Source organism: Phalacrocorax aristotelis, chromosome 8, assembly GCF_949628215.1.
Source record: "Phalacrocorax aristotelis chromosome 8, bGulAri2.1, whole genome shotgun sequence".
NCBI classification, from domain to species: domain Eukaryota; kingdom Metazoa; phylum Chordata; class Aves; order Suliformes; family Phalacrocoracidae; genus Phalacrocorax; species Phalacrocorax aristotelis.
This window is the reverse complement of record NC_134283.1, coordinates 36651414-36670061: the sequence shown is the minus strand read 5'-3', so window position 1 is coordinate 36670061 and position 18648 is coordinate 36651414. Positions and strand designations below refer to the sequence as shown.

Here is an 18648-nt window from a genome sequence, read left to right as displayed (position 1 = left end):
GAATTTGGTGTCTTTAACATCTTTACACCTCTGCTAAATTAATCACTGGGCTCAAACTTTGGCATTTGGGTACTTCAGCTGCTTGGATGAACCCAAGAACATGTCCCACACTGGAATGATGGAACAACACATACACAGCTCAGAAAGCAACACACTTATTCATAAGGTATCAGTTGGACTGAACTTCAGCTGAAATATCTCAGACTTAAAACGAATTTGTATACTAAGAACAACTTCTGGACCAAAGCTCTAATTATAGCTATTCCCTCAAAGTAATATTTTGCTTTCTTTGGGAATTCTCCCACAGTTCTGCTGATGCTGTCTGTTCTGAATGGGATGCATGCCTCTGAAGGATGAGCTTAGCAGGGTTTACATACACGGTCACTGTAATAAGGACAACTATTTGTTGGGTATCCAAATGCAATAAAGCCAACCGACATACCCAGTCTCCTTAAAAGAGCACAAACATTCATTTCAGCAGACAGTCAAAACAGAAAACTGACTCTCTACAGACTAGTTAATTACCTTGTCAAGAAGAGGAAGAGGAGCCTCTCTCTTGAGGCAGGCTGGTCCCGTGTACTGAAATAGGAATAGATCTGAAGAGCAAATAAGACAAGCCAAAACACCATGAAAAGAACTGGGACGACCAATTGGTTCCACAGAGACATCCCCAGCGCCAGGAGACCATACACCTCCACCACCTGGGCAAGACAGAAGAATGCAGCTTGTTATTGTTCACAGCACCTGTGATTTAATAACAAAAGGATAATCAACAATATAGCCACAAGGAAGCTAAGGATAATGCACATGGCATTAGCCATCCCAAAGGAAAAGAAGTAGTACATCAGACTACAGTTTGACATAGGGAGAGCCCAGGTTCAGCAGTGACACGTTACCACTGTCTGTCGTGAAGTAGAAGTACCTGACCATGCCTCAAGCTGTCAGAGCAGATGAATGCCCCTTCCTATGAATAACTGGCTCAGAGCTGCTGACTGCAGCCCACTCACAGCCAGAGGGGCGAGGGCACGTGCCTCCAGTTCATGCACAACCCTCTCAGACCTTTTTGCCCAGCTGAAGTCACAGCAATGTTGTTTTCTCTGTAGCTACTGCCAAGTCACTGCACACACTAGATATTGAAATATGAGCCACATCACTCCAGCACAGCAAATATGCTTTGCTGACCTGTTTTTAAGGAAAAACTTAATATCTCAGACTTTTATGTTTAAGTATCTCAAAAAAGGGGACGTACCAGACTTCTGACTGCTCCTAATCCACCAAGTGTTTTGAAATTCGTGCTTAAGAGTTATTTCAGAAGACTCTGAAAGCTCAAATTACTTCTTGTGTATTGCAAAGACTAAGTTACAGCGCAGTCATTTCCAAGAAGCTGGAAATTCATATAGCTGGACTTAATACAAAAGGTCAAAAGGAAATCACTCATAACTACTATTTCCTCATCATCTGCTTCCCACAATGACATACAATCCATAATGGCTAGTAAATTTTAGCAAACACTAAAAGAGCTGTCCCCTTAGTCTTTCATGACAAGCATGAGGGATGTTACGCTCATGGAACCTGCTGCGGTATGTACTGTGGCTGATTGACAAGCAATATGCTGCTGGCAGGGACACGGTGCCAGGCTCCGCTTCTAGCTTTGCACGCAGACTTGTGAAGGCAGTGCATCTGCCCTCAGGAGACTCCCATGGCCTCTCCCTTGGCCAGGGACCAACGCAAGCAATCCTATGCAGCTCCTGGCAGAGTACTGTATCACATCGGAAAAGGGTTGTGCTACACTCATAATGTAGATTCATAACCATGAGATATTTTCTGGCATCTTCTGCTGCCAGTAAGCATCCAAGGTTCTGGACCTGCTTTTAAATTATACCATTAGCCACAGTCTGAAACACACACACACAGAGCTGCCTTGGCCTGTTAGGGCTGCTTCCCCTATGGTGCTGTGTTCAGGAAACGCTCCTGTTAACATCCCAATATTTACTAAGTTTTGTCACTGATACCAAAACAGCAATCAAATCCAGCCTAAAATAGCAATAAACTCAAGCACCAGGATGTGTGTTCACTGAAAACTAGCAACTGCACGAAGTTATAGTGATGGAAATACAAGCAGGAAAATATTCAAGCCAAAATGGCAACAACCTCTGCTTGAATAAGCATACTAAGCTTGATTTGTAGTGGATTGAAACCAGTTATACAAGTACACTATAAGCCAATGATTTTTCTGTTCCATTTCAGAAACGCAGGCAAAGAATAGCAAGCTCTTCACAAACAAAAATCCTGTTTTCCCATATTGTCAATACAATGCAAAACCACTAACACACAACTTCTCATTCCAACCCACTCTCTACTACATGCATTTAGAAAAGCAGCGTACAACACTATTATAAATCCAGTGCCACAATATGAAGCTTCTGCCATTTTCTCTGTACTCCCAGGGAAAAAACTTTATGTCGTCTGCCTAAAAAGTCAGCAGAAAAAGTATGATCAGTGTCTAAAGGCCATATACAAGGAATACTTCCTCCTCCTGACTACAACACTGTAATACAGCCTGGCATGCAAAGATTTGAAATACTGGGGGGTGGGAAGAGACAAGCAATCCTAGAGAGGGAGACTTGTGTAACAGCTATATTTAGAATACTATTCTGGGGGGGCGGGGGAAAGAATCAGCAGGAAACAACTATTTCCCCCCTCATCCCAGAATGTATTTGCAATTAAAACATTCATAACATTAAGTGTTTTAAACATAAGTGTCTAATAAAAAATGGATACACGATTCTCAAATCCAAATCCAATCTGAATTTTACTTCAGGAAGCTGAACTCAGCATCTGTTCATGGAAAATTGATGTGCTCGTGCCAACCTCTTGCAAGTCTTTGAGCTGTACAAAGACGTGCAACTGTTCTACCCCAAATGTTACTACTGTAAGTAAACAGTAAGTATGACTTTCCTATTCTCACTGGAAAACAAGGATATTGCAAGCTTTGCTAGTTAGCTACCGAATTAGTTTTTTATCAGCAAATCTACAAGCTAGTTACAGACGAGATCAGACCATGCTAGGTGCTGTACAAACAGAGAAGGATAATCCTGCTCTAAAGACCAATTATATACAAAATAAATAACCAGACTGTAACAATCAACATGACAGGCTGAGACCTTGGCACACCAGACACCTACTGCTGCCAAGTTTTTGTTTGTGTATGACAGATATGACAGCAAAGACGAGCTTTAAAGAGGGCTTTGAAAGAGCTTAACAAGTTAGTTTTCAGACAGCTTCTGTGCTGAAGAGCAGAAGACAGAGAACCAGTGGCTTGGTTTGAAAAAAATCCAGCAAGTAGTGAGAGCTGAAATAGCAAGTCAGAAGTCAAGCAAGAATCAATCTTTTTATATTGAAAAATACAGAAGGATGCATATACATGTATATTTTATTTTTATATAAAAATGTGAGGTGTGATGTTTCTGTACCACTAACAAAGTGTCTTTTCAACAGAATATGTATCAGATGTCCAAGTATTAACAACATGGATACATGTCAGATCAGTCTGTTTCTGCTCCTTGGTTAGAGGTCTCTGCAATGCTGCTGAGAAAAGTAAAAAGGAAGTAAATACTACACACCTTTCAAATCATTGTCTGCAAGTTACAAGTCACTAAGTTTGTGATCATTACAGTCAAAATCAGCTTGAGTGTTACTCCCAGTTTAACACTGCTATAATAACAAATGCTTTTCATACAGAAGGCATTTCTTGAAATGAACAGCTACTACAATTAATGCATGCAGGGGATTACCTTGCTCACTTCGTGAGGCTGTACATAAACTCCATTCTGCCACAACCTTGTCTTTTATCCTGGATTTGGAAAGGACTAAGCAAAGTCCATGCAAAGTGGACATGCTCAGCTGACCAGCAGCATAATTCAGGCTAACGTCTTAACTGCTCACCGATACCAATAAGTTACTATAAAGAAAGATGATGCTATGGATAGGAACGTATTTGGTTTGCTAAGAGAGCATGAGTTAACACAGACACAGTTGCACAGAAGACAGCCAAAGTATTTTTTTTTAATTTCCTTCCTGCAAAAAAGGCTCAGACCAAGGGAAATAAAATGGTTATATTCACTGTCTTACCTGGACAAGCTCCCTGTATGCAGATTTCGCCAAGTTATAGGGCACCAGAAGATTTGATGCCAGAAAGTAGAGAACTTCCAAACCAGTGAAAATCGTGGCAAATTTGTTGATGACGACAATGGTTTCCAAAGGGACCAGGCAAAGTCGCGCCAGCAGAGGGAGCATGTGAGCAGAGAAAAGCCAGATCTGTTTTGTTTTCATGACGCAGGAGCAGAGCGTACATACCACCAGCTGACCTGAAAACGGGACACAGGATTTTATAATCAAGCTCAGTATCCCCTTCAGGAAAAAACGTATTTTAATATATTATCTTTCCATAACACAGTTATCAACATCCAGCCCATTATGTCAGTTCTAACTACATACAGGACATACTTGTTATGAAACCAGACTCCTCTGTGTCTTTTGCTGGGTCATAAAAGTTACCATTTTCAAACTAAAGTGAAAGCATGTGCATTGTGTACAGATTAGTGAGGTATAAACCCAACACACATGCAGACTCATACTCAGATGAAGTCCCAGGAATAAATCATGCAGAGGATAACCCAACAAGTCATCCTTCTTTTTCCTTAATATCCCCAGCTCAACTTAAATCCCATCAGCATCTGCGTACACAGCAGCAGCTTTTCTGATGCCCAGCTATACCACTATTTCATCCCAATCTATGCAAACAAGTAGTAAGAGGTCCCAAATGGCTTTTAGAGCAACAATATTTATACTGTCAAGAGGAATTACTGGCCAAGAACAGCAACAGGAGAACAGCCAGGTCAGCAGCTGAGACTTCAATAATTTCATAATGCCCAGAGGCAGTTGCTCAAAATTATCACTGAAGCTTGCAAGTGACAGATAATTAGACACTAAATTCTCTTTAACGGTTGGCGGGGACACAAGCACGAGCACATCTCTCCCACACACAGAGATCTGGAGAGTGGTATTTCTAGAGCAGAGCACTCCAGTACAACTGCTCCCATTAGAGTCACTAGAAGTTGTACCCTTTATCTCAGAGGAAACAGAATGGGGTGAAATGCACTCTGCCTGGATAAGAACAATTATCACTCATCATTTTGCAGTAAGGAAAAAGTTTACTGCATGTTATTTAAAAGTAGAACCTTGTCACCATCTGTGTTAGCTTATATCCAAAAGCCACAATACGTGGTACTAAAACCCAAGTGCTTATGCTCCATTTTGGAGCTACCTCCACTAATTCTTGCATCTCACAACTCTTCCCAAAACCAGGAGTTAGCAAAACAGCGAGTAACAAAATCAAGGCCCTTAACGTCTCTAGGTCAGCACTAACTCCATGTGTTCACATAAGCTTACTGACCTTGTAAGCCCTTCTGCTTGGGCTGGGGAGGGAAGCTGCAAGAGGAGAAATAGCAGTACCAGGGTTTTGCTTTCACTCTGCCTAGCTTCCCTACCCACAAAAGTACTTCAGCTTTCAAAATAACTGCAAATGAGCTGAAAGCAATCTCTAATCTCTACTACTTAAGCATACAAATTTCTTCCTCATTTAAGTTCTACTGTCAATTTGCCACATGTGTTTTGGAATTAGCAGGGGTCTCTTCAGAACAAGTATCCTTGCTCTCAGCAGGACGCTATCAGCGTATTGGGTCTTATAAGCCTCAGAGGAAGTTACTCTACTCATCTTTTTAGAAGTTCAACAGACTCCAGCTCTAAAGCATCCTCCCTCTACCTTGTTGTTCTCCGCCCACACACACGTTGCTACAACCCTATTTAAGATACCACCAGCACACTGCTGTGCTGTAATATTCAGGAGCCTGGCACAGTCATCTTGCAAGGATTTCTGCGACTCACGGTAACTAAGGCAACCCAGCTTCACACAGAAAGGGATACAAATACCAGAATCCAATATGTTCTTCAGGATTTAGTAAGAGTGTCGTCATCTGAAATGAAGTACTGCGACAACATCACATTAAACAATCCAGTGCTCTTTGGGATGACTCTTGAGCTCTTCAAACACAAAATAGGACTGAGTCCAGTCTCATCTCATGCAACAACAAAACCTGCTTTCCTCCAACAGCTACGTGCAGAGTATGCTGATAATCCCTACTAAACTGACCCTCCCACATTTATCATCTAAACACAGATCAAAAGTTACTTGTCAAGGGAAGGAGAGCTGTACACCATCAAAGGAAATACAAGGAGCACTTTCTCTGGAGGCCCCAATCTCCTGCCTGAAGTCTACACCTCGTCAATTCTCAACCCCTTCAGGAAGAGCCTGAAAATGTCTCCAGTGGAGCTTTTAGTGACTGGTACTTCCCATTTTGAACGAGGGTAGCAGCACCTTAGTTTAGGACAGACAGCGTGTCTCTGCAGTAAATCAGTTTATCTCCATATGGGGCTGTAAACAGTCAGTTGTCACACAGAACAGCAGGATCAGTCAAAGAAATGACTTTGTACCTCATATCAAATCATAAAAAGATTTTACTGCTCTAGCTATCTGCTAAGACTAGCCAATCCAGCTGAAGGTCTGCACTCTAAATTTATATGCCATGGACTGAAAACTGCCAGGCAGAGCTAATGAACCCAACAGCTGGAATCCTCCTACAGGACACCAGGCTCCTCTGCTAGGGAGCGAAGCAATGAGGAAGAAATCTAATGCCTTAAGTTCCTGCCCATTCTTTTCCCTTCTCAGAATCTCCACAAATAAATTAAACATTGCTGACAGGTAGCCAAAGCCTCCCAGCTCCTAAGCTAATGGAAGATGTGCAGCAAGAAAGCCTATGAGGTACAGCCGTTGTTCAAGCCACTTTGAGCAGGGAACTGTCTTTATTTCACTTCCAATTTTCAAAAGCTGATGTTAACAAATTCCCTGGCTATGACATTAACTTAGGCGAAAAACAGGATGTCTTCAAGTTCTTATAATCCCATTATTGTGCACTAAGAAAAAACAAGTCTTCACAGTAGGATTGCTTCCAAAACTACGTAGCTTTGTAATGTTCACAGCTGACATGCTCACAAAGCAGCACACTCATCCAAGGGGCAGTCTTCAAAGACATCTATCTCTTCCATCCAGCATAGCAGTAGCCCTAGTCAACTATCAGACTGAACTAGATTCAGGGGAAGAAATGATGATGAGAGCCCATTCAAAAAGCACTAATGGATAAAAGCTTTAACGAAGAGTAAATTTGTGAACCTGCTGGTGTACTGTACATTGTCCCCTTAATCCTGACCAGAACTTTTAGGAACTAGAGCTGTATTAGTAGCACTATTATTCCTCCACACACCTGCCTCAGTGTCTTTGTCAACAGTGCTGCAGCAAAACACTGGCAAAACATGTAAGAAAGGTGGAGCAAAGCACTTGTATACTCATTTTGCTGTGAAGATGACACAGTTCAGTGCAGTACACTCCTGCAACATGGCAGACTGCACTGGATAAATACCTTTATATGTAACAAATTTGAGAGAGTATTTCATACAAAATGCTGTCAAGCCTCATAGCCCACTTCCACAGGTCTTCCCCAGAGAAGAAAGACTAAAATTACACTTTCAAGTTGACTTTAAAAGAACGGGAGAAATTAATAATGAGGATATTAGGTATGTCAACGTACACACATTTGCTAGTATACTCAAGAACCTACTTCTGAAAAACAATTACAATAAGGGGACACTTTAGTCTGACACCCAGTTCAACCCAAAACTGTACTGGATAAAACCAGTATTATTTTTACCAGTTATTTTTAATCCATATTAAAACATGGATGAAGCATAATGGGTTTGACTCTCAGTTTATTTTCTAAATGTTACTGAATGACACAATGCCTCCTGAACTCTTCCTGCCTAGGCCTGCCTGCTGCTTTGCAAAGCGCTCTGAGGGATTCTGCTTTACCTTGGGACCTTGTATTGCACCTGAGAGATTCAAAGGACTAATTAGTGTGTTTCTATGAGAAAATGTTTGTAACAGCTTTAGATGTACTTTGGTGTCATTTGACAAGACAGCAAAATATAATGTATCTAGAAATTAATCTAAAGATGATTTTCTTTCCTCGAAAAATACTAACGTTATGTCTACAAAAAAAAATACTAAAAGACAAATGCCACATTTGAAAGTAAGGATGCAGGCAAACAGGAGATGTATATATTCTGGTAGACCTAACATACTGTAAAGAAGTAAACCCATTTAAATCTGCCAGTAGCAGCTGCAAGTAAACAGAAAGCAGCTGAGTTTGACAACAGTACATGGCTGACTAAATCTGTCGATAATCTGATGAAAACCATAGATCTTAGTGAAAGGAATTAAGGAAGATTTTTCTTTCAAGCTTGTCTCAGGCTTAACTTTAAAATACACATGGGGTGTGGTATTCTGATATCCTCTCGGTAGTACATATGCTATGGCGTAGCAACCTTAATGCTGAATTTATTCTCTTCTAGTCAAAGTTCAAAGGGTATGGGAACAGTCTAGAAAGTCCAGTTCTTCAGGATTTATTTGGGATTTTAAGAGAAGTAATCTCTGCCATTAATCAAACACAATTTAAATGTAGTTTTGACTTGTTACCCCTTAACTCTTTAATTAGAAATACCCCTGGGACTCCTTTAAAAAGTAAAAAGCCTGTGGTTCCATGCATACACCCACAAATCTATTTCACCAATTTTCTGTAAGAGAATGATAGCGCTCATCTATAAGGCCAATAAAGAATAAATACTTGTACAACACTTTCATTGACGAAAGCACTACAAATACACATTACTATTGAAATTTCTATAGTACTTTCCACCTAAACGTTATTTATAGACAATCCAGTCCTCCTGAATCAGATTGCAAGTCTGAGAAGAACACAGGGGCAGAGCATGACAAACAGACTCAGCAAATACTTGAAAGCTGCAAGTATGAGAGAATTGGTAAATCACTGCCATAGAAAAAGCCAGGCAGGATACACCTAGCTTCCCATGCCTCTTGCATTTTAATGAGAATTACAGCTACCCAAAGTGATAAGAGAAATTTGAAGCCAAGAGGTAAAAAGTGCATAGGTTTCAATGGAGAGAATTAGGCAGAGCTCTCTCCTGCATCCCAAATAGTTAAAGCACTTACCTACTAAAGCAGTCATAAAACGATTCATGGAGAGAGGTTCCAAGTACATTGGCCCTTCATATCCCGATTCCAATTCACTCCTCACATAGTCCCTAAAAAAATAAACCCACAAACTATTAAGATCCATCTGATCAGACAAGAAGCAAATTATTCATTCCACACAACTTCAGTGTATGTCACAGTCAATTAACTAAATTACAAAAAGCAACATTAACACTACTGTTACAGCAGCCTCACTGATGTAAGGATCTAACTGAGGCATGACTTAAGTGAGAGAAGTATTATCTGTAATTAGACTCACTGGCATAGCTGTAAAAATCCCCTGGGACATCCAAGCAGTTCTTCAGAGTGTGGCCTGAAACCGCTTATTGACAAAGCCTCTTAAGCACTATTCCATTTTTAAATATCCTTATTAAGTGTTCTTCTTTTTCCACCAGCTCCGTGTGGAAAAAAAAAAATGCAGCTTGATAGAGAGGTCTTCCAGTTTAACAGTTATAGTATTTTGCACCTAACAATCTCTGCACTTAATTTAAGAATAGGTATGAAGGAAAAGTGACAGTCATGAACTGGAGTCAGGAACAGAGTTGCTTCGTAATCCTTTTATCCAAAACGATTCAGAAGTTTAGCTCTATCCTGGAAAACTTGGGGGAACAACCAGATACCCTCAAACTGATAGGCTGCTACTCACAGATACATTGAGATAGTCTGAAAATTTGAGTGGATATTTGTAATTTCTCTCAGAAAAGGTTGGCTAGGAGGATAGGCTCAGGCAACCAAAGAAAAAGGTAAGAACGTGAGAAGACTGGGCATTTTCCTGCTGTTAGTGATCATCCATCAGGCACTGCTTTCAAGCAGACTAACATACGTAACAGCAACACAATTCAAGTATGAACTTCACACTAAGAGCAAGCATTTTGCACTTTCAGAAGGCAATCCTGAAACACCACAGCAGTTATTCTCCAGCAGCTTCTTCCTTAACCCCCTGCTACAAGACAGCAGCCAATACTCATGATCCTTTGCATCCAGATCTCCAGCCCCTTTTTCTGCCTTGCCCTGCAATCCTTCCTTCTCCACTTGCAGGACGGCTGCTGCTCTACCCTTCCTGTGACACTACCAACATTGCCACAGCAGGACAACTAAGCCTGTGCTCGTTTCTGGCTGATAATGTCCAGTCTTTCATGTTTAGCCGAATCACATCCCTGGAATACCAGACACACACACTTGATCTGACCCAGCATGGAGCTAGCAGAGTCTGTGTGCTCAAATAGCATGGCACTTCATTTATTAGGTGTTTATTCCTATCAGTGAGGCAAGCCACACTTGCTGGCAACAGATGCAGTCAAAGCAAGGCAAACAGTACCAGAAACCACAACCAATACATGAATTGCTCTTTTTAATCAGTGCAGAAAAATATGCAACTCAGTGCTACTGGAATCCTTCACTTCTCCCCAGAAATGTGGAAATGTACCCTTCTTGTAATATTAGCTTGCTACCCCAAGCTAAGGTATTCAGATTTTCATTTGCAAAAAATCTCTGGAATTCAAGACATAAATATCAAAAGTATTAAAGCAAACACTTCAAAGCCTGTTCTTCATAGCTGACAACCCTGCCTACTCACTGCAGTTTTTCAAGTGTCATAGTATATGCAAAGTATGTTGAAATGGGTCCTTTAGGCTGTAACCTAAAATTAAAAACACACGAGGATTGAAAAGGCACCCAAGAGGACTGACTCTAGATAGAACTTTCTCCTTTGTTTTCAAGGTGTAGCTAAGCACAAGGGTTTTTTTTTCCACCTTCCAACATCCATATGGATGTAATCTTTGGGACAGAGGTGCGTTGGGGTTTTTTTATTTCCTTCATATCAACCTGCAAGAAAGCACTTTCTGAAAGCATTAGCAACTCAAACAGGAGGATCTAACAGAGTTACAAAGGGAGAAAAAAATAACACCATTTGCAACATGCAACATAGCTTTTTGTATTAGCAATATCATGCTCTATCCTCAAATTTAGGGCGAAAACACTAGCTATTTCTAAAGTGCTAGAAGGAAACCAGTGAAGACATCAAGTTTCTTCTATATCTGTTTAGAGCAGGTTACAAAATCATCCAGGATAGCAACTGTAGTAAGATGACCTTACACAACTTACACAAGCTGCACATACAGTTGTTTCTTCAATACCAGGAACGTACCTGGAGATGACCCAAACTCCTTCAAGCTGCATTTCTTGCCATTGTCTATCTGATTCAGTCATCTGCACAGAGGTCTGTACTTGGCTTCATTCTTTAAGTAACTCTCATTAATTGAGTTTTAAGCCTACCAGCTTGGAGAAGCAATGTTTTAAGATCTCCTAAATTTTTTAAACAGTATTTGTAGATGATGTCTGAATAAGGAAAGTCAAAGCAGTGATTCTCTTATTACCAGTACAAACACAACGATCTTTTGGCACAGACACCAATCAGAAGATGCCTCGAACAGCTGCAGTGCCACACAAGATGCTGAGAAGAGCAAGTGCCTGCACTCAATTTTGATCAATTAAAGCTGTATTAATCTGCAGCTTTTACATTTGAGAATTGTTCACTTTACTGCAGCAATTTAAGAAAACAAGAATGCTAAAATCATTATTTACTAGTTAATGAAATGACTGAAGCTACATTATTACTTTAGAAAATTAGGATACAAGAATAAAGCTTAGATCAGATTGCCTGCTGTTCATGCATTCCCAGCCTCCTTTAATCGAACTGCCGGACTGTTAACACATACTCAACAGCCAGCCATAACTAACATTGCTCTAAAACGGTAAAGAGATACTGTGCTTCACACCTGACCATTTTTTGTAACTGGAAGTGCAGAAAGGTCTTCTGTTATTAAAAATACACTTTGTAATTGACTGGCATAAGGCACAGTGTTTATCTGACCTAATTGACTCCTATTGCTGACATTTACTTTGGCTGATTAATCTCCACCATCAACATCAAACACACACTCTCATAGGTTTTAAATGCCTACAGACAACAAAATTAAGTCTATTTTAAGATTATCCATAAGAAACAATTCAGTCTCTTGTGTGTCCCCTCATCTTCTCACTCTAAGCTCTACAAGGCTCGATATTTGGAATACAATCATAACAAAACTGCAAAAAAATGGAATAAGATGGAGATTCATTTTTTTAGCATTAACAGTGTGTTTAATAATGTCTTTTCTGCATAACTGCATCATTTATTTTCCCACATTTTATTGCTGGAAATAGGGAAAAGACATGTGATCCTTTTAAGCAAGACATTTGTGCAGCTACAAAGAAAATAAAAACCAGCACCCATTTTCCTTGTCAGGAGCAGAAGGATTTTATTTTTTAAAACTGACTTCTCCTTTTCCATAAACAGATGGTGTACTGTCTCCACCCAGCTCGCCAGGTTAACATGCTGCATACTTGGACTCTCCAAGTGTTCACAAACATTAGCTAATCAGTCTTTACACATTGAGGTAATTCTCAGTCTTGCAGGTAAGGAAACAAACGCTTCAGTAGTTTGGTGACTTGTCAAGGTCACATAGACCTGAAGTCTGAAGTCAGAGCTTAACTATAAAATTCAGATCTTATTCCCAGACTTGCAGCTGAACCACAAGCTATTTCTGGGGTGGAAAAAAGAGCACTCGAAGTTGAAGTCTTTCAACAGCTCAGAATTTCCAGGACACTGCAGAGTCACAAGTGCCAGCTGATTCTGGTCTTGTTCTATAATTTGCATTAACCAAACTGGCCTCAATATCAGACCTCTTCATCTGTCTTAAATAGCATCCCAACTGGTAGTGCTTGCAAGCAATTCACTGGAAGTTTTCAGCTCTAAGCAGAATTATTAACAAAAGCAGTCAGGAACAGTTTGCACATGTGACTACTGTACATCTTGTTATGATCAGTCTGCTAAATAGAAACATCAGTCGGAATTGAGTAGCTTTGGCAATAAAAGGAATAGCTCCACTAACATTTGTGTGTTACACTTTACTATTTTCAACATTAAAACTATTAGGATTCAAAAATTCCTTTGAAAAGCTAATGCAAGCGTCACTCCCCACATCATACAAAGGCTGCTGCTGAGAACCCCTTGCACAGCACTTCTTTCCAAACCAAGTCAGTGTATGCAGAGAATGGGAAAGCTCACTCCAAAGTGTTAGCAACTACATTTGCTTTGCAAAATAGCTAGGGAATACTGCTGGACTACTTGAATCCAATACATCTTTTAATTAAATATATTTTTTGTGCCAGTTGATGCAAGATTTAATTAAAGTCTTTCTTAACTTGCTCCAGAAGCATCAGATAGAGAAAGCTTAGTATGAATATGCCGAACAATCCAAGCAGTAGTTATCTAACATGTTTCAATGAAGCCTGTGAAATCTCAAACCTCACAAAGCAATAGAAGTCAATTCGCATTACACAGAATCACAAACAAATAAAGGTACTCAAATCAAACACAGTCCTGTCCCTTAGTGTGTCAACCAAAACCCACACCATCTCCCTTTCTTTTAGAAAATTTGAAGATCCGTAACAGCATAAAGATCTCCAGCTGTAAATGTTCTGGACCAAAGCCCCATATCTGATGTGTTGAAGTAAAACTTAACCTAGTAACAAATACCCAAGTTCTTAAATAATATTTAGGTTGCTTTTCTAATAAGTAAGCATTCAACCCTATGAGAAACACCCATGAACTGTATCTATAAAAACCTGAGGACTCCCCTGAAGATGATAAAAAACCTTCTTTCCTTCCTACCCAGGCAAGGGGCCCAAATTCCTCTCTTGCACCCTCACCCATTCAGAAAATCATTAACTAGAACTCTGACAGCCACAACAGCAACATGTCAAGTCACAACGAAACCTTCAGTAACACTTCCCTGAACTGCAACATACCAAGTAAGAGATTTTGATGCAGAAACAACAAACCTATTACTTTACTTAAATCAATCAAAAGCACATTTTTAAATGCTTCCCATCAGCAGGCACCAAAATAAATCACGCTCAAGTCCATATTTCCAAAACTTCCCATGTAAAGCCATTAATGTAATGGACCTCTTTGGTTCCAATTAAACTTCTTGTAAACTGTCATACCGACATCAGCTTTCAACAGATTTAGCTGGAGCCAAACAAAGTATCAACTCTGTCTTGTCGAACTCAAGAGCTCTTCAGCTCTCACTCTGCATTTTAGATCCAAAATGCCCTTCATTTTCAGTGTAAAATATATTACATAAGCAAAGATGAATTTAAGAATAAATTCCACAATTACTTTATTTTTACCATCCTACATACCTCTATTTTCTCTCTCATCTTAGGTGCCAGGAAACTAAAAGTAATGTCCTGTATGCTTCGCAGAATGCTCCAGTGTTAAGAGTATGTTAGCCAAGCCATTGAGTAACTCAGATTACTACATCAGAAGCTGCATTTAGTCTTGAGGTAGGTGTTTTCTCTCCTCAGATTAATGGACATTACACTCTACAGAAACATAGCTCAAAATTCCTTTTAAGTCAATGAAAATACACCAGGACTTCCTGACTGCATACTGAATTCTGTAAACTTCAAGACACAGAATAGCAAGGTATATTTAGGTGTCTGGCATGGAAAAAAAGGCCTCCACAAAACAAGACCTTTCCCATTTATGCAAGATAGTAACAAAATATCAGTAATTTTCTTAATTCCCAAACCAAGGTAACAAAATTAATCCATTTATTCTTACCTGGAAATTTGGTGCCCAGCATAAAGCAGCAGTGCAGTCAAAAAGTACAGGTAAAGCTGAACCAGGTGTTGCCTTGGTAAAGTTAGGAGCACAACACTTAATATGTAACCTGTAACAAAAAGTAGAGGTTGAAATTACAAAAAAAAGAAAACACCACCACAAAAAACCCCACAGAAAACCACCACTATTTAATCCCATATTTCTTAATATGAATTAACACTCAAGTTATTCAGATCTCTTTAACCACCTTTGTTTTCATATGGTTTTAAAATCATGCACCTACATTTTCCTCTCATCAAAACGCAAAGCGCACAAAAAACCTGCCACTTTTTTTCCCCATGAACAGATAGCTCTACCAGCTTCTGTAAGATTACATCTAGATCTCAAGAAGTGGAGTTGATCCACAGTTATTTTAACAAGACTTAATTAACATAACCTATGCAACAAAGTGAAAAAAACGGGCCTAGGTCTCCCTCTTCTCCCAAGCAAAAGCAAGTTTCAGTGTCACAGGGAAAAAAGCCTATCCACCCAACAAAGTCAGTTGACGTAAAAAATCCTTTTCTTCAAGCAAAGGAGACACGGAACACCTTTCCATACTGATGAGCATCACACATTTTGATTCTTCCACTGTATCTTCATGGTTTAAAGACACTTCACATACCCATAATTTGAGATGGGGACACACAGGCTGTTCATTATACTAGAAATATTAAAGCACATTCAAGCAATCAGTGTTGCATAAATCAAGGACAAGACTTGGCACAGCCTAGGATTCGTAGGCATTTACACCAGCAGTTCCTTCACTCCTTGTTAGCATTTAGTAAGACTTTGGAAAAAGACCCAATGCAGATACAGCTTTACTCTTCAAGAACACAGCCTGGCTGCTCAGCAGCCTATCCAACAAGCAGAACACTGATCCCTTTTTTCAAGTCTGCCCTCATTAGGATACTTAAATAAAGCAGTACTCTGAAATCCACTTCACAACTGGGTGGTAGATGCCCATCCTCTTCTTTCCAGACAGACTCTGAAGGTCAAAAATGTAGCACATGGTGCCCTTACTAATCTTTATTTCCAAGCTCTCCATCACAATGCAGTTCACTCATGCTGTTTCTGAAGGTCAGGTTGAGTGCCTGGCACTGAAATCCATTTAGGAAAAAAACCCAAAACAACCAACCACCACCAAAAAACCAAACCCAAACAACAGCAGCTAACAACTTCCCTGCAGCTAAGAACTAAACACTAGAGAAGAACTTATCCTGACACTTACAGCTATACTAGTCACGTTACATTTAAAGTTTTATCCATCTATTCAGCAACACTGGGCACAGCCTTTTTTGCTAATTTATACTTTGAGCTTTTTAAAAATACTTGTAAAACCTGTTTATTGAACATATTTCATTACATTATTGAAAATAATGTAACTAGATTAAACACTCATAAGTAGTGGGACAAGCAGCTACTATAAAACAGCTTGGGAACACAGTATGTTCCAATATTTGAAAAAGATACAACTTCAGAGACAGTCAGTATTTATGTGGAAGTATTTCAAGGCTACTTAATATCTGCCTCCTTCAATAAGCCATCTCCATAATATTCTACCAACAGTTAGGTCTTCAAGAACGTAACTCGCAAAATGCTCCTAGGAAAGGCATCAGACCCACAGCATGCCAAGCAAAGATCAGTTCAGATAGGACAGATGACAGGAGTGATGATAGACAGACAAAGTCTATTTACTTACCTGTTTAAAAATGGAAATATACAATTTATGTATTTAATATCAAAGATAATTTTACAAGTACTTTAATAAAGTAGATGTGACAAGTTGCACGTTTGACGATGTGCCTTTTCAAAAGCTGAAATAATTGATAGTTTCTTTGACTAAAATGAAGCGTCATACAGAAACTAGAGATGGTGGCTTGCACAGTATCCATTTGATCATTTACAAAAATGATCAGAGGGATGGGAGGAAAGGCTGAGGGTTGGGGTTCTTTAGTCTGGAGAAGAGAAGGCTCTAGGGAGACCTTACTACAGCCTTTCAGTACTTAAAGGGGACTTATAGAATGATGGGATGGACTTTTTAATAGGGCTGGCAGCAACAGGACAACGGGTAATGGTTTTAAACTAAAAGAGGGTAGATTCAGACCAGATATAAGGAAGAAATCTTTTTTTACAATTAGGGTGGTAAAACACTAAAACATGTTGCCCAGAGATGCTATAGATGGACCATCCTTGGAAACATCTGAGGTCAGGCTGGACGGGGCTCTGAGCACTCTGATCTAGTTGGAGATGCCCCTGCTCACTGCAGGGGGGTTGGACTAGATGGTCTTTAAAGGTCCCTTCCAAGCCAAACCATTCTACGATTATATGATTTTTATTTTGAGCTTTTTGAAGGGGCCTGAAACCCAGCACTTCAACAGTTTCCTTCTAGCTAGTGTTTTATACAGAATAACATGCTTCTAGTTAATACAACACAGCAGATATTCTACATCATCAGTTTTCTTAGCAAACACCTGTATTTTATGGAATTCAACTTCTCTATTCACCACCTTCCTTCTACCAAATACACAAATGACAAGAGCAGGAACTCCTCAGCAGAACCTCCATGACGACATTTAAATAGTTTGCACCACACCACAGCACCATGAGCCAGCTCCAGCAGCTCTCACACCATCTGCAGACATTCTTAACACCTCGGCTCTACTGTATTCACCACCTTCCCTTGATTGCTAAGTTAGGGACAATTCTCCCTGCGGAACAACCCACGTGGCACAACCATGTATCATTCTAGCACTTGAGTCGAATCTCTCTAAACCCTTCCTTCTCACTGTAGCCCATGACTCACCTTCAGGTAGAGAACTAAGTGGAGTTTATTATGCAGTCTTTTATTCCTCTGTTACTCTATAAATAGTCTAAGAATACCTGTTTACTGTATCTGCATTTAAGCTCTGCCATCTTCTTTACCTTATTCTATCACATGAAAGTCTGCTCCCTGGCCACATGATGATGTACTTGAGCGCTGCTAGGATAATTTCTGTAAAAGGAAGACATCTTAGAGGGCAGTAACTGCACTCCAACACAGCCATGTTACATAGGAGCATTTTAGAAGTGATTGAAGTTCATTCTTCTCTACACGATCACAACTTTAACTAAAATACAGCAGGATACATTGAAGGAGTGAAAAAAATGTCCAAATCAAAAGATGAGAAGATTACTGTTGCATCTGTGCCTTTTAAACAGAGGACTTTCAAACAGCACAGATGCTTATAACACTGCACAGGGAAGCAGCACAAGAGAGCCAAGGTCATTGCTTGAGCTTCTGCAGTAAACTCCACCGCTCGTGAGTTTGGGCTGGAATTTAAGTGTTCACTTTGAAGCAGCCATTTGCTCCAACTGTTATATTTTGAAGAGGGGGAAAGTGAGAGACATTTAAAGTAGTTCCCTTTCACTCTTATTTACAATTCCCTCTCATGATTTGAGAGGAGAGAGACACACTTCATACTGCAATATTTGCATTTTTGCTGCAGAGGCCCTATTCCCACAGTGGTACCAACCTCATTTTGACTGGCAATGCCGGTGGCAAAAAAAACCAAAAGAGGCAAATAATTCATTACCAAGTTGTCTCATTGCAGAAAAAGAGGAAATAAAACTCAAATTCAGACATACTAGTAGCAATGGTCCATTCGCTTTGCTCTTGCCCAGACAAATGATGTAATTAGTGTATGGCATAAACAAGATTCTACTTCAAAACAAAGAA

General features: G+C 39.8%; 1 protein-coding gene across 4 annotated transcripts in view; it reads right to left on the bottom strand.

Annotated features, from left to right (window-relative positions):
- RNF145 (ring finger protein 145) overlaps window positions 1-18648 on the bottom strand; it is a 47834-nt gene that overhangs the window by 11673 nt on the left and 17513 nt on the right. For all 4 annotated transcript variants that reach the window (XM_075102587.1, XM_075102585.1, XM_075102584.1 and 1 more), the window contains exons 3-6: window positions 14895-15003; window positions 9182-9273; window positions 4132-4367; window positions 526-701 (exon numbers count right to left, since the gene is read on the bottom strand). In XM_075102587.1, the coding sequence (XP_074958688.1) occupies window positions 526-701; window positions 4132-4367; window positions 9182-9273; window positions 14895-15003 (613 nt within the window). The remainder of the gene's footprint in view (window positions 1-525; window positions 702-4131; window positions 4368-9181; window positions 9274-14894; window positions 15004-18648) is intronic.